Source organism: Hyalella azteca, unplaced genomic scaffold (assembly GCF_000764305.2).
Source record: "Hyalella azteca isolate HAZT.00-mixed unplaced genomic scaffold, Hazt_2.0.2 contig12130, whole genome shotgun sequence".
Lineage (NCBI taxonomy): Eukaryota > Metazoa > Arthropoda > Malacostraca > Amphipoda > Hyalellidae > Hyalella > Hyalella azteca.
This window is the reverse complement of record NW_025942095.1, coordinates 19,888-33,793: the sequence shown is the minus strand read 5'-3', so window position 1 is coordinate 33,793 and position 13,906 is coordinate 19,888. Positions and strand designations below refer to the sequence as shown.

The window sequence follows — 13,906 nt, the reverse complement described above, 5'->3', positions numbered from 1 at the left end:
TAATTACAGGCTTGAAGGGCAAGTCCTAATGTCCTATGAAAAAAGATAAAAGATTATGAATCTTCCGAGCCTTTGTTATAGACGTCTGCGCGAGGACCTCATTAAAGTATACAAGTATACTCGTGGTTTATACAAGGTCCCCGAAGGATTACTCGAATTTGAAACAAGAACCAACACCAGGGGCCACGGCTATAATCTAAAAAAAACTGCGCTGCAACTCATCCACGTGACATTTTTTCTCGCTTCGAATCACCGACATGTGGAACAGCCTTCCCGATTACATCGTTGATGCTCCGAGTATAAATGCGTTCAAGAACAGACTAGATAAAGCAATGGATAAATGTGTGTTCAAACTTGAAAGGCCTAGCACCATATCGAACCCGATGGAAGTCTAGTAGCCATATCAAACTATCGTCAGCTTGTGAAAGATTTGGTTTGAAGGACCTGTTTCTAGATCACCTGTGAACAAGTCACGAAAAGTACAAGAATCGGCGACAGGGCCACACCAGCATATTCTCCAGCGCCGACATCACTGTGATATGTGATATGATATGCTATAAATATCAAGGAAGCCGTTTTTGGCCTTTCGGTGTAAGCCTAATTGTTTTTTTTTCTGTTGGTTTCATCTGGCAACCAGGGTTGCCAGACAGGATTTTTTCCGGACGAATTCCGCGATATATTTCTTTTTAATGCGTTGGCAGGCTAAAAATTATGATAGGGGTGCTTCCTAATTAAATTTTAGTAACTGCAAAAGAAAAATATGAAATGAAATTTTTTCAAATAAATCTTCAAATATACAAGTATATAGCAACAGGCCATGGGTCTTTTCTTTAGTGCCGACACTGCTATTCTATAGTGAGTTATGGGTCTTTTTTTTCTGTTTCAAGGACTTGCCGTTTTTAGGCCATCTGTCAACTCTGGACTGTTTTCTGTGGTCCCCAGTGGCAACCCTGGTCCCCGTCACTCCCCGCGCGCGTTTGATGATGATCGAGTTATTGTAGGTACCTGGCCTTGTAGGCAGCGGAAGTCTGAGTGCACATTATTAAGGACGGGAACAAAAATTAGATTCCTGATCATAGTTGACTATTTCTAAACAATTTTTGAAATGTTTTGCTTCAATTTTGATGGCGCAATAGATTCAACTTCAATAAACCATGAAAGTATGTACCTAAATGCCATTGCCAAGTCGGCAACGCGGTAAGCAATACTAGCCAATAGGTAGCCTGAATAGGTCAACAACTTGTCTGATTCAGCTGATTGGCAGTTGCCCTTGTCCTGTTGTCCATCTACCTAGAAGTTAAGTCTATAGGTACTAGTCTTATTTTTGTGCAGTATATTATTCTGTATATACCTATATGCATAGTGGCAAAGCAGAGAGTTTTTTAGACTCTCCCTCAACTTCTCAAGTTCATTTTTGAGTCCTATAAGTAGACCAGTGAAGTATCTTGGATACCAGAATTATCATACATAAGAAATCTGTTAAAATCTTGAGTAAATGAGGAAATTAAAAATGAACTGATTCTAAAAAATCACTGGTTTGCCACTATGCCTATATGATATTTATCAATTTATGTATGGCCGATTGGCCGTCTTGTTTTTTAGCACGGTCATTATAAATTTAATCACTTTGTTTTTTAATTATGCTTAAAACATTTTTGCTAAAAATTCAAATACTTTTTTGTTTAAATTGCTTATAACTTACAAGTCTACCAGAAACCAAAGGCAGTCTTCAGCTTCAAATTCAACATTTTTGATTTTGTAATTACATGCTGCAAATTTTTAAAATGTTTTAAAAAAGACAGAGATTTGGGCACATCCACACATGGCCCTTGCCCCTAAGTTGCCTTTGTACCTAATTTTCCCAAAGGCTTGGGAACTCGGGTTTCTTTAAGATGTGACTCTATCCAAGTTTTAACAGTTTAGCACTACTAGTCCGGACTCCAGAAACTGAATTATGCAAAAATAGAATTATGCTAAAAAATCTGTTAGGCCTACCTACTTTTTTCAGACATGAATCACATGATCCTCATTCCTCAGTATGAAAGATGATTCCTATGTCAGCTGACTCTGCTCCAGTTGTGAGGATGTGCCCATTGGACATTGGTCTCACTCTTAAATTTTGAACATATCTTGGCTCTTGGGGTCTGAGTTGGGGATGTGCATCATCATAGTGCATGTGCACAAAGATGGAAAATATTTATCACATTTTTATATATAAGGTATATTATAAAAGCATTTTAAAAGGTAAAAATTAAGAAGTTTACTGAATGACTTGTAGCAGTAGGTCATGCATCATGCATGGTCAATGGTCAATTGGTCATGGTGTCATTTTGTGTTTTTTTTTTCAGGGTGCCTTATTCAAAAGGGCATGTATGAATAATTGATTTTTTGTTCAAGTACCTTACATACCAATGATACCATTAATGATTAATGGCATTAATTCAAGATACAATTTCCTTTGGTCTCCTCACTCAGTCACTCTCCTGCATGCCAGGAAAATTCTTGTAATATACAATTTTTTTACTAGAGATTCAGCAAGAGGAATTTATGTTGCCTAAAAGCTCTAAATTCATCTGAAATAATTGCTATAAAAATGACATGAGCAAACAAAACTGATCATTCAGCTAAAAAATTTTTCAGTTATTTTCTTAATGTCAGATGAGAAATGAGACCAAAATCTTGTCTTTAAATGTTAGGTACCTCAATTAAATGGACCTTTCTTTCATAACTCACCTAACGACCTAAGTGACCTAAGGCAAGCTAATTTTATGCTGAATATATTATAATGCAATTGCAAAAAGCAAAGTATCAGAAGCCTTCTGGCTTAAATTCAAGGTATAGAGACGATGGATTAATAAAGTTCAAAATGTTTAGTTCTCACTATAATAGGCATATCTGAATGGATTGAATAAAAAAATTATTCTGATTGTTTTTAAACCTTTTTTTTCTAACAGATTGTCAAACAGATACAGCATCTCCAGATGTTAAATTGACCTGGGAGCCAGCTCATTGGTACAAGGTTCCAAATGATCGTTGGGAACAAATTATTGCAGAACCTGCTGAGCTGGAAGAACAGTTGTGTAGACCTCTGAAGGTGCATAATTTTATTTAGCATCTATTTTGCTTTAGATTGATTTTTAACGTCATTGACGTCTTGTTTGTTAAAAGAACAGATTTTGTTAGGTTCCGGTATCTAGCATGTGGAATTGATTGATGTTGAATTGTGCTGGAATTTTTTCATATTGTGAAAGTGCATAACAAATGACAATACATTTTTGATAATGTTTATTTTGCATTATATAAAGCAATATTTAATCATTATTTGTATTTCTTAGATAAAGTTCCTAAGCCAAAATTCAATCACTCATGTGGTGGAAAAGTGTAAAGAATCATCTGTTATAAAAATATCAGAAGAACAACAGTCTGATCTCATCCCTGCTGTTTATGAAGGTAAAATTTGCTGTATTTTCCTATGCAATTTTTGTTTATGTGAAATGCAATGCAAAATTAAACTAGCCTGATAAAAGCTTGAAGAATTTTTTTTCTGCAATTAATTCAATTACAGTTCTGTATCATTAACTAATTTTGTATCTTTAACTTATTTTTGCCACTGAGTTGTTAACGTGCAAAAGCAGTTAACTCACTTTTGGACTAATTACTACATCTGTGTACATATATGCCTCCCTTGTATGCAGGAGGCCTCAAAATATGGGAATGCACGTGGGACTTGCTGCATTACTTGGCCGAATCTTCTGATATCTTGTGGCAAGGCAAAAGGTAAGGTAGAGAGCTTACTTCAATTTTCAATCGCAAGCATCCCCATTTACAAGTAATACAGTAAAAAGTCAACATCAACACTAAAGCCTAACTAATGAAATTGTCACAATCTAGAATGTCAGGATAGTTTCCCACTGATGTATCATAATATTGTGATATAATATATCAGATGAGATACTACTGAATTATAAATCTCAGAATTTACCGGTGTATTCTGATAAACGTAATATTTTTTATCTCTGGTGACAATATTGGTGTTGAAGTAAGTAAATTTGAATTACAATTTCACAGAAGCTTGTGTTGCAGTTTACAGAATGTTTAGAGCTCTTATTCTTTGTTCTCTAATGATGCCAAACAATATCTTCACCAGTACTTGCATGTTATGGTTGTGTCTTGTTTCTCACATTTTTATTGTGTGGGCAGAGTGCTGGAGCTGGGCTGTGGCGCAGGCATACTAGGAATCTATGCTGTTCTGCAAGGAGCCTCCGTCACGCTGCAGGACTATGTACGAAATTGGTACTGCTTCAATGAATTATTTGCTAATACAGAACCGTTCAGCAAAAAAAATTGATTAATCGGTTATGAATCAGCATGTATGACTAAATTATTCTTATTTATTATCTATCTCTGTCAGAGCGTACTGTTGCGCTCAGTCAGAAAAGAAATATTTATTCGTCCAAGAAATGCGCTCTAATGTGTTCTTAACATTAATTAAACGTGTTTTTTTTTCTTCAGAATGAGGATGTGATTGAACATATAACAGCCCCAAACGTGCTGTACAATGTTGCTGAGCTGACAGAGACTAGTAACGAATCAGGTTCGGCCGATCAAAATGGCGAGGAATTTGAGGATCTCCAGGTCGCTGACGCTCGTGTCTCTATTAGCAGAAGTGCCCTGCAGCTGCTGCAGACCCGTGTACAGTTCTGCTCGGGTGACTGGGGCACTTTACCTGAACTCCTCGGATGTTCACTTGACCCAATGGATGGAAAGGTCTCTACAAATACAAAGCAATCAATTGCCATATTGCACAAAACACGATCGTCTAGCCTCCATGTTGAAGACAATATTGTAAAGAAATCTCAGCCGGACTGTGATCAGGAAACAGCCCATTGTTCCTCTCTGCTAAGTAAAGTTAATAACTCCAACGATAAAAGTTTAGAGGTCGTTTGCCAGAAAAGTTGTGATGGCAAAAACTGCCAAGATTGTGATATTGTTACCTGTAGAAAATATTGTTTGACGGAGAAGAGGGAAATTAATTCATCAGACGCTGGCCTGATCGAAAATATGCATGTCCAATCAAATGAATTGTCACAATTTGACGTAATAATGACCAGCGAGACAATCTACAATCAAGAGAACTACGAAAAGATCCTAAAAGTCTTCACTACTTGCCTAAAACCTCATGGTGTTGTGTATCCTTTATTGCATTGTTCCGAACGTCATATACTGTAATCTAGTGTAATTTATCGTGGTGATTTAATTGCCGTGGCTTCTCTTACACCCGATTTTTAATGCCTTACTGCAGATGTATCTTTATGCCTCGTAACATTCTTTCTACATAGAATTATCATTACAAGCTGTTTATTTACATTAAAGATTTTAATACTCGTATGACTTGAATACTGATCAGTTCTGTTTCTATAATGCTTGGCTACGTTCATCAGATGAATCTGTTCATCAAAGTGTCATCGGCAAGGCGACTGAACGTAAATAATTTAAAACATCCTGACCATGTTGGTTATCACTAATGTTTCATCGACATGATTGGAGCATGTCGTTGGTTCCTAACTGGCAGCTTCTTGTAAAAATTCTCGCCAAAATCAGCAAGGTAGCCGTATGGTTGAGCAAGGCTAGACCGAAACGGTAATTTCTGGGTTTGAGACCTGCAGTTAAATGTTCTAATTCCACTGTTTGGAATTGGCGACAGGAAACGTTACCTTATTTAACGCTGACACCTCTATGTTGAAATGGCATAATTCCACGTATTTGCCTAAATTACGCGCGTTCCTTCCTTAATTAACAATTAGTCTGTTGGCGGCCAAGAGCTACTACTTCGGCGTAGGAGGCGGCACAGCTTCATTCTTGGCGGCTGTTGAGCGTACAGGTTGTCTGCAACACAAGAAGCTCTTCGAACACACGAGTGGTAAGTGACTTCATTCAGATTTATTTTTCTCACACTGAAGTATTCCACATTTCTGTGCATTTGTCTAATGATCCTCGTTTTCTGGGCAGGTGTGCGGAGAGAAATAATAGAAATCAGACGAGTACCGTATTATATTCTTTTATTAACCTTATTTTGTCAATCTTCGGAATCGGTCACATTTCAATCCCCAAAAAACCTCTTTGAACAGTAAATTTCTTGACGTAACTGCTGGGAAATATAAGCAGTGGATGTTAGACAGAAAGCAAAACCTGGGAACAAAACAAAAATTACATTCACAGCATCTTCATTGGAAACGTTTCGACGACCAGCTCCATTATCAGTTAACATCAAGGTTGCTGAGAAGCGCGGCAAAAGCTATCTCTCGAATCTGCCGCTCTAACATCTGTCTCACTCTGTTGCGCTTGTGCCTTAGAGCGATTTCAAGAAATTTGGTCTTACCTCTGGTATATCTGAATTGCTGCACACCTACAAGTGCCTACAGCTTTTCCTATCCTTTCCCTGCTGATTGTATTTGTATTCGGTAACTTTTGAACTGATGAATGCCAACGTGTAAATTACGGTCCTACGTAATTTATCTGTTCTAATACCAGCGACTTCGATCACTATCGGAAGCTCAACATGAACTACTTCATAGAGTGGATTTCAATTGATTATCACAATCTCATTAAGGTCTACGAAGTGTCTGCACCGGCGTAAAAAAATTAACCAAAACTCCGAAGAATAAATTGTATAAAGTTTAACGTTATCACAACAAACAAATAACTACCTAGCCCATATTTACACACAAAATACACTCGTTTCATTCAGTAATGTCTGCTTCAAATGCGAAAATAATTATTAAATGAAATTATTGATGTCGAAATTAAAATTGGATAAGTATGCGTCAACAGCAAATTATCACGGAGCAAGTCTCTCGTAGACCCAGCCGTCCTCGCCAACTTTAGTGCAATCAGACAACTGCTCTGTTGAGGAGGGTCTTCGGAAGCGGATCCTGTCATGCAGTCTGTTGCTCTGACCTTGCCAGAACTCAACTGCGTGGGGCACCACAACAAAACCTCCCCTGGAAAAATCGCATGAACAATATCAACGGGAGACTGTTCCTTTGAGTCAGACATTAATACATACATTTTATGTATTGATGTCTAATGAAAATGTGTTTATACATACGGATGGGAAAGCAAACGAGGCAAGCCAATGCAGGAAAGCGGGATGGGGAGGAGGAGCTTCTAAAATGCAAAACACGTGCATGAAAACAACAGAGCTTCCTATTATGCATCAGGACGTTTGTCAATTGAAGTAGGTATAGTAGCTCAAAGTCCAGTATGAATGTAAATTGTATTAGACAGTCAACAGATATAGGTACCTATTTGATCTTTCACCACTGATGGCATCCCCGCCTTTTACATATACCTAACTTTACAAGTCAACCGAAATCTTTCATGAAAGAGTGATTAAATTACCGTATTCCAGATCAAGTTTTCCTTGCAATGCTATGGCAAAATGCTGCAAATAAGCAAATAACATGCTACGAAAGGTAATATCTTCATATCCTGAGTCGTCAAGAAAACTGACCATTGTTCAGGTTTTGGCACAGGGATGCTAGTGTCAGCAAACATCGTGGCCAGCTCAACCTCTTTGGTGGTGAGAACATCGCGGCTGGAGATCACCTGTTGCCGAAAATGTTGATACGTGCAGTTGAAAATTTATTATCATTATTTTTTTCGACAAAAATTTTTTGATACGTGAAGTTTATATTAAAAGTCAATGATAAGTTCGAAGACTAAGGATGTAAATCAGAATCACACCTTACCTTGCTCTGTTCACTGACGTTGGCCCCAAGTTGACTGGAGCGCGGTCTCGACTGGAAGTATTCCTTCGATTCCTCAGCACTTAGTTTCTCAACTTTACCCTCAATACGCACCTGGAAAGAAGAATTTTGAAAATATTTTAATGACAGTCAGATGCTGCTTCTTCACAAGTTATTGATGCTAGTATGAACAAATGAAAATTAGCAAGTAAACTAATGAACAATATGACTGACAGATCTATCTTTAAGAAACACTCACAGATCGTTGGAGAGGTTCCCAATAGAAGCAAAGACTGGCACGGGGATTTTCCATCTGGATACGAGGACATCTATATATAAGTAGAATGCTCAGCATGCTTCAGGGATATACCTGATATCCCATACAATATTGGCTGGCAAAAATTAAGATAAAGGTAGACTATAGAATGATCTCAATGTTAAGTTATTTCTTATGATAATAAATAATCATATGATAAAAATGAAACATCATCAGGTGAAGAACATATATGATACTGATTGACAGCTAGATAAATATTACACAACTTCTGCTTTCATGAAATCCTACAAAAATCACTCCTTTTCCTCAAGTTTGAATCTACCAAATAAGTTCTGGAGGACTCCTTCCAAAGAAATGTTGGTGAACTCGCCTTGCTAAAGTTATAACGCTAGGACTAGAAACAACCATGGACATGCAACGCCTAATGCATTTATAGTACATCTCAACCACTTGGAAACAACATCTGTGATTTTTGACATATTTATGGAAATTTAATCGCACCTTCTGATCTATAAGATAAAAAAACGTATCGATATTTGACATGATCAAGCGCTGTATATATATAGGGAATGCACAAGCGCATGTCAAGAACTGGACGTGATAATTTATTTTAGTTGGAATATGAAGGCATTGCAAAACTGTGAGGCACAAAATAGCATTTTAACACGTTTTTTAACACGTTTTTAAACGTTTTTCTTAGCTTAGCTTCGCGTTTGTTTGTTTGTTTGTTTGTTTGGTCGGGCTGTACGTTCACCATCAAATTTCCAAAATTCGTGTGTTGTGTGCTTTTCGCTTCAATCATATATCTGCCCGACACATCGTTTTTTGGGGCGAGCCATAATTCATTTTCTACTTTTTAGTCCACAAGAAAAACGTGTTTTTTTAAAAAGTTTTTTTTTTAAGTATTTTTCATACTTCAGAACGATAATCATATGGGGGTTCTATGTTCCATGTAAAATATTGTTTTGAATAGGTCTTTTTCCATTATTATACATAAGCTTTATTATTATTTACAATTCTGGGACAACAGAAATGACGAACATCGCGATAGTGAAATTATCACGCCCGGACGCCAGGCTAACATGCCTGTAATACAATATAATAATCTTATTTTTATCAACTTCACCCACCAATTCTTTCCCCTTGCGGCTACCATAATTAGTGTAGAACTTGAAACCTTCTGGACCGTAGCTCTTCAGGAGTACCATTCTTGCTGATGGAAATCCATCTCTGTATGAAAAGGAATTGATCTGAAATATTTAATAACTCAGAAATACAGGTTGCTAGCAACTTGTGTTATAATAGTGTCAGGGAGAAATTTTTCTCGATTTCCTCAGTCAGAATATATTATGTTCAATATATTTTTTTCCATGTGTAATTTATTGTATTTTGTAATAAGTTTTTGCTAATCAAAACCTGCTTGAATAGTTCAAATTATACAAGTGAACACAAACCTTGTGGCAGTTGCTAAGCACATTGCATTTGCCTCTATGATGCCCTTGCAGTTACATGCCTCTTCAAACCATGCTTTGAACTGGCCAATAGGTTCCTTGCTAGAGAGATGTTCCTCTAAGAATACCTCTTGAGCATTCTTATAAGGTTGTCGCATACCTGAAAAATAAAAATTATTGACAAATACAATCAATTTTTATTCATAATTTCTAGGTACCGTTTTAAAGTGTTTTGAACATCCCATACACAATTGACTATCAATTCTTCTTTCATTATGAACATGTGAGCAATTCATGAGTCAGAAGTCATGAAGAGAAGAAGTCATGAGTCATCTCATAGATGGCAGAAAATTATGTAATCCTGTGCTGGTATTTCAAATATTATTACTCAGATTCAAAATTGTGAAAAACTTATCAATATCCTGAAAATTTTAATCCAAGATTAGAAGAGTTTTATAACATTCAACAAGCTGGCAAATCTGGGCATTGACAGGCCTTCTATTTAGTCTAAGCTTAACTACCTACCGTTTTTAGTTTATAAACTATCAATAAGAAGTTAGTCACCACTTGACTTGAGTCCCTACCATACATGAAAAATAATGTAGGTATCTATCAATGAGATCAAACAAAAAATCTAATGAAATGCAAAACAGTATAATTTGAATGTGAGATCCAATGTTTTCAAAATTTGACAGTCATTTCTTCACATAGTTACACAAGCTCTCAAAATTTCTTTCCCTAATTTATGTACACTATTATATATTACTAGCTTAGGACACATGCTCAAGGGTAGAAAGAAGTGTTATGTATGGTTAACATCTAAAAAATAGGTAGAACTGCAAGCATGAACTTTCTTCAATTGGAGAATCAGGTACTTGCACTCAAGTCAAGCATATATCTGGTGCAAGTATCAGATGCAGCTCACCTATCAGACGAATGGGCATATCCAAGTAGAAAATCCTGAACATAGGGTGCAACTGTTTCATTTTTTTTATTATAAATGGGTGTTAATTTTAGTTTCTCTCTGTCTATTTGTTGTTAACTATAATCTATACTGACCCTCAATTGCTGTCCTTACAGAAGAGTACCGTATTCATAAAGCTCAGTCCACAATGACTTCATCATTGCATCATAGAGACAAACAAGAGCCTTTTGAGTTACAATCCCTCGATAAAGATTTGTAAAATTTTGGGCCAATGTTAAGCATTGTGGATACCATCATTATCATATCTCAAATACGGTACTGGTATAAAAAATTAGAGGCAGTGCAGGGAATTAAAACTTCCCTAGAAAAATAGGTAGATTTTTGCATTTTCCATTGTGTTTTATACAGTTATACCTATGGGAAATTTTAACTGGTCTTTGAAATTTTTTATTCAACCACTTTTTAGTGGTTGAATACTGAATTTGAGACAAATGCTCGCTGCATCATAACTTGCAACTCACTTTTAGCAAACTCAAATATGCAGAAAACCTTGTGCTGCTCAGCAGCCATCTCACTCACAAGTGACAGTAAAACAGACAACTGGCTGACACAAGAACTGTAGTGGCATTTTCTGACACTACTGCTGCCACCCAATTCCTTGTCTGAACAGGTTTAAAAAAAATGAATTTTTCTTTTTCCATTGGTGCATAAATTATTCATTTTGAGTTCATAGTTAAATGATTAATAATTATTTTTTCATGTCCATCATTTGGAATAACCCTTTATGATGAATTTGTTAATTTTTTTTTTAGAAAGAATAATAACATTACTAGTTTTAATATATGAATATAAAGTTATTTAGGGGCTTAACAATATGTTAGAGGGGTATAGGCTCCCTAAAATAAGCTTAATGATGCAACTGGTTAATAGCACTATGGTTTGTCAAATGACAGTTGCTGTGACAACTTGTATATTTGATGAGCAAATCATTGATCTTGAACCAGAAGATATGAGATTAAACAAAAACTTACCACCAATATCAATAGACATTTTCAAGTGATTTAGAGAAGGAAGCAGTTTTTTAAAGCGGTGAATCTGCAACAGCATTCATAAATCTTTCTTCCTCTTCTGGTTGTAGTTTTATGGGAGCTTCATAACATCTCCACAATTCCATGCAGCTCCAAAATTAAATGTAATTGCAGGTACAGCATGGCTTTCTGAGTAAGAAGAAAGGCATAATTAGTAACTATCATAGCCTTCAGAGTCATAGGCAATCCAGTCAAAAATATTTTTAAATATAAAATGGTTGAAAACAGTTTACCGTGGAGCAGTATGATATGGGGCCATTTATTAACAATAGAACTTGTACCATAACTAGGGGCCATTTATTAACAACAGAACTAGTACCATAACTAGCATAACATAGGTGTTCATAACTAAAATCTTATACTAGATTTCCTCTAAGCTGAAATTTCAGAACAAACCTAGTCACCAGACTTAATTAATCTTGAATATAAAAACCAATCTGGTGACATTTAATGTGGTTACTTTGAACAGTTTTTGTTCAAGTTACTTTGAACAGTTTTTGTTCAAGTTACTTTGAACAGTTTTTGCACTGTAACCAGGTGCATTCAAGCCTTTCAAGGTAGAACAAACTCATTCACTTTGGGCATTGGGTTGAGGCTGTTGAGCTCATATAAGCTGGGTGCGCAGCTGTAGACCAGCAAATTAACGCTCAAATCAGCCCTGGAGCCAACATCAGCCATCTAAATGCTATAGATATTGTCATCCTGGCACCTAAGCAGCTGTAGTCAATTGACCTATCTCACCACACAAACTTTAAACCAACACTGCTTCAGCACACAAGCTGCTCCTCCACATAGTTAACAGTCAATATGTTGTTCTCCAATGCTTTATAACCCATACCACCACTTCTTACACATGCTGTTATCCTAAGTGTCCGCTGACCACACTGCATTGCCGCAAATGTGAACTGTACCAAACAGTAATGCGTCATCACCTTACTTACTCCGCAAGATGTTAACCCCGCGTCACTGTTTCCTTGCCTTACTATCCCCCAGCATCTTCCCCCGCACTTACCCTGACTCTCCAGTCTCCACCATTATTGCATGGCTATCTGGAGGCTTAGCTCGCAGACCTTTGATGCTTATCCAAATTAGGCTAGGTTAGGTTAAGTTACAACTCATATAGATTCTCTTTTCATAGCATAATGCAGTCAAGTGAGCAGAAACTAAGAAAAGCCGTCCAGCAGTCGGTGAAAAAAGGCGGGGAGACGGGGTAAGCATGGAGGTAGAGTTATGCTGGGGGAAAACAGCTGCGACGAATGAACGGGCTGGAGTGCTGGCTGTGTATCAACAGCGGTATGGCGTAGGGAGTTGCTTACCGAAAATTGTCAGGAGGTTAGACGGCATGGGATAGAGCTGTTAGGCGGTTTTAAATATGGCATAGAGCGATTGTATTGGTGGCTTGGCTTGCTTCTCATTAGCTTGCTGGTTAATTTGCATGAAGGGGATTTGCACCTTTGGCTTTTAACATATAATCCCTTAGTCTACTCTGCCCTTTAGCAGGCTTACGCATAGAAAGGAGGATGAAAAATATGCTGGTCTTGGGCAATGCTGGCCTCTGGCATGCATCCCTATGATCCCTATAAGCTCATTGGGTTGAGCATATGTAATAGGTCTAAGGTAAAAGGTATGACATAGGATCCATCATGCCACTGATGCCAGGCTGTAAAGGATGGCACAAGCCGCACAACATAGGTCAAGGATGCCGAATTGCCGATTTTGTTACACCAAAGAGTGACAAAGACACTGGCAGAGGTACAATCAAGATGTATGCCACTGGATGGCAGTCAGCAGTTTTGCTTCTCCACAAATCACAGTTCATGGTCAATACGGCCGATGCGTCAAATTGAGGTACAGGCCAATGCGTCATTCAGCTACAGCCCCTACAGGCATAAGTGCATATAATTGACTAAATTGAGCACCCAAGCATACGCACTCACAGCTACCCAAATGGCTACCTTGAAGCTTGAATTGAGTGCTTACATTGAGAGAGCATCACAGCCCTGACGATGCCAATGGGGGTGGGATGCATGCCAGAGGCCAGCATTGCCCAAGACCAGCATATCTTTCATCCTCCTTTCTGTGCGTTATTACAGTGCAACGTGAGTGCGTAAGCCTGCTAACAGGCAGAGTAAACTAAGGGATTATATGTTAAAAACCAACGGTACAAATCACCTTCATGGAAATTAACCAGTAAGCTAATGAGAAGCAAGCCACCAATACAATCGCAGATCGCTCTACGCCGTATTTAAAACCGCCTAACAGCTCTATCTCATGCCGTCTAACCTCCTCACAATTTTCAGTAAGCAACTCTGAACTCCCTACACCATACCGCTGTTGATACACAGCCAGCACTCCAGCCTGTCCGTTCGTCGCAGCTGTTTTCCCCCAGCATAACTCTACCTCCATGCTAACCCCAT

At 37.6% G+C, this 13,906-nt stretch overlaps 2 protein-coding genes across 4 annotated transcripts; one reads left to right on the top strand and one right to left on the bottom strand.

Moving 5' to 3' along the window:
* The first annotated feature begins 1,117 nt into the window (after positions 1 to 1,117).
* On the top strand, positions 1,118 to 6,131 carry LOC108672073 (histidine protein methyltransferase 1 homolog). Its single transcript, XM_018159691.2, has 8 exons — positions 1,118 to 1,197; positions 2,955 to 3,094; positions 3,336 to 3,450; positions 3,696 to 3,777; positions 4,201 to 4,282; positions 4,513 to 5,189; positions 5,805 to 5,920; positions 6,010 to 6,131. Exons 1-8 carry the CDS (start codon positions 1,173 to 1,175, stop codon positions 6,129 to 6,131), a joined length of 1,359 nt encoding a protein of 452 aa, XP_018015180.1. The 5' UTR covers positions 1,118 to 1,172.
* Positions 6,037 to 12,056, bottom strand: LOC108672074 (pyridoxine/pyridoxamine 5'-phosphate oxidase). 3 transcript variants are annotated; one of them, XM_018159694.2, is made up of 8 exons: positions 11,886 to 12,056; positions 11,433 to 11,618; positions 9,480 to 9,636; positions 9,156 to 9,255; positions 8,008 to 8,061; positions 7,752 to 7,862; positions 7,514 to 7,608; positions 6,037 to 7,001 (listed from the first exon to the last, which is right to left on the bottom strand). In XM_018159694.2, the coding sequence occupies exons 2-8, from the start codon at positions 11,506 to 11,508 to the stop codon at positions 6,839 to 6,841; spliced, it is 756 nt and encodes a 251-aa protein (XP_018015183.1). In that variant the 5' UTR covers positions 11,509 to 11,618; positions 11,886 to 12,056; the 3' UTR covers positions 6,037 to 6,838. The 3 variants fall into 3 exon arrangements, with proteins under 3 accessions (XP_018015183.1, XP_018015182.1, XP_018015184.1); XM_018159693.2 differs by lacking the exon at positions 11,886 to 12,056 and having other exon boundaries at positions 11,433 to 11,872; XM_018159695.2 differs by lacking the exons at positions 11,433 to 11,618; positions 11,886 to 12,056 and adding an exon at positions 10,402 to 10,991.
* Between the last annotated feature and the right edge of the window lie 1,850 nt (positions 12,057 to 13,906).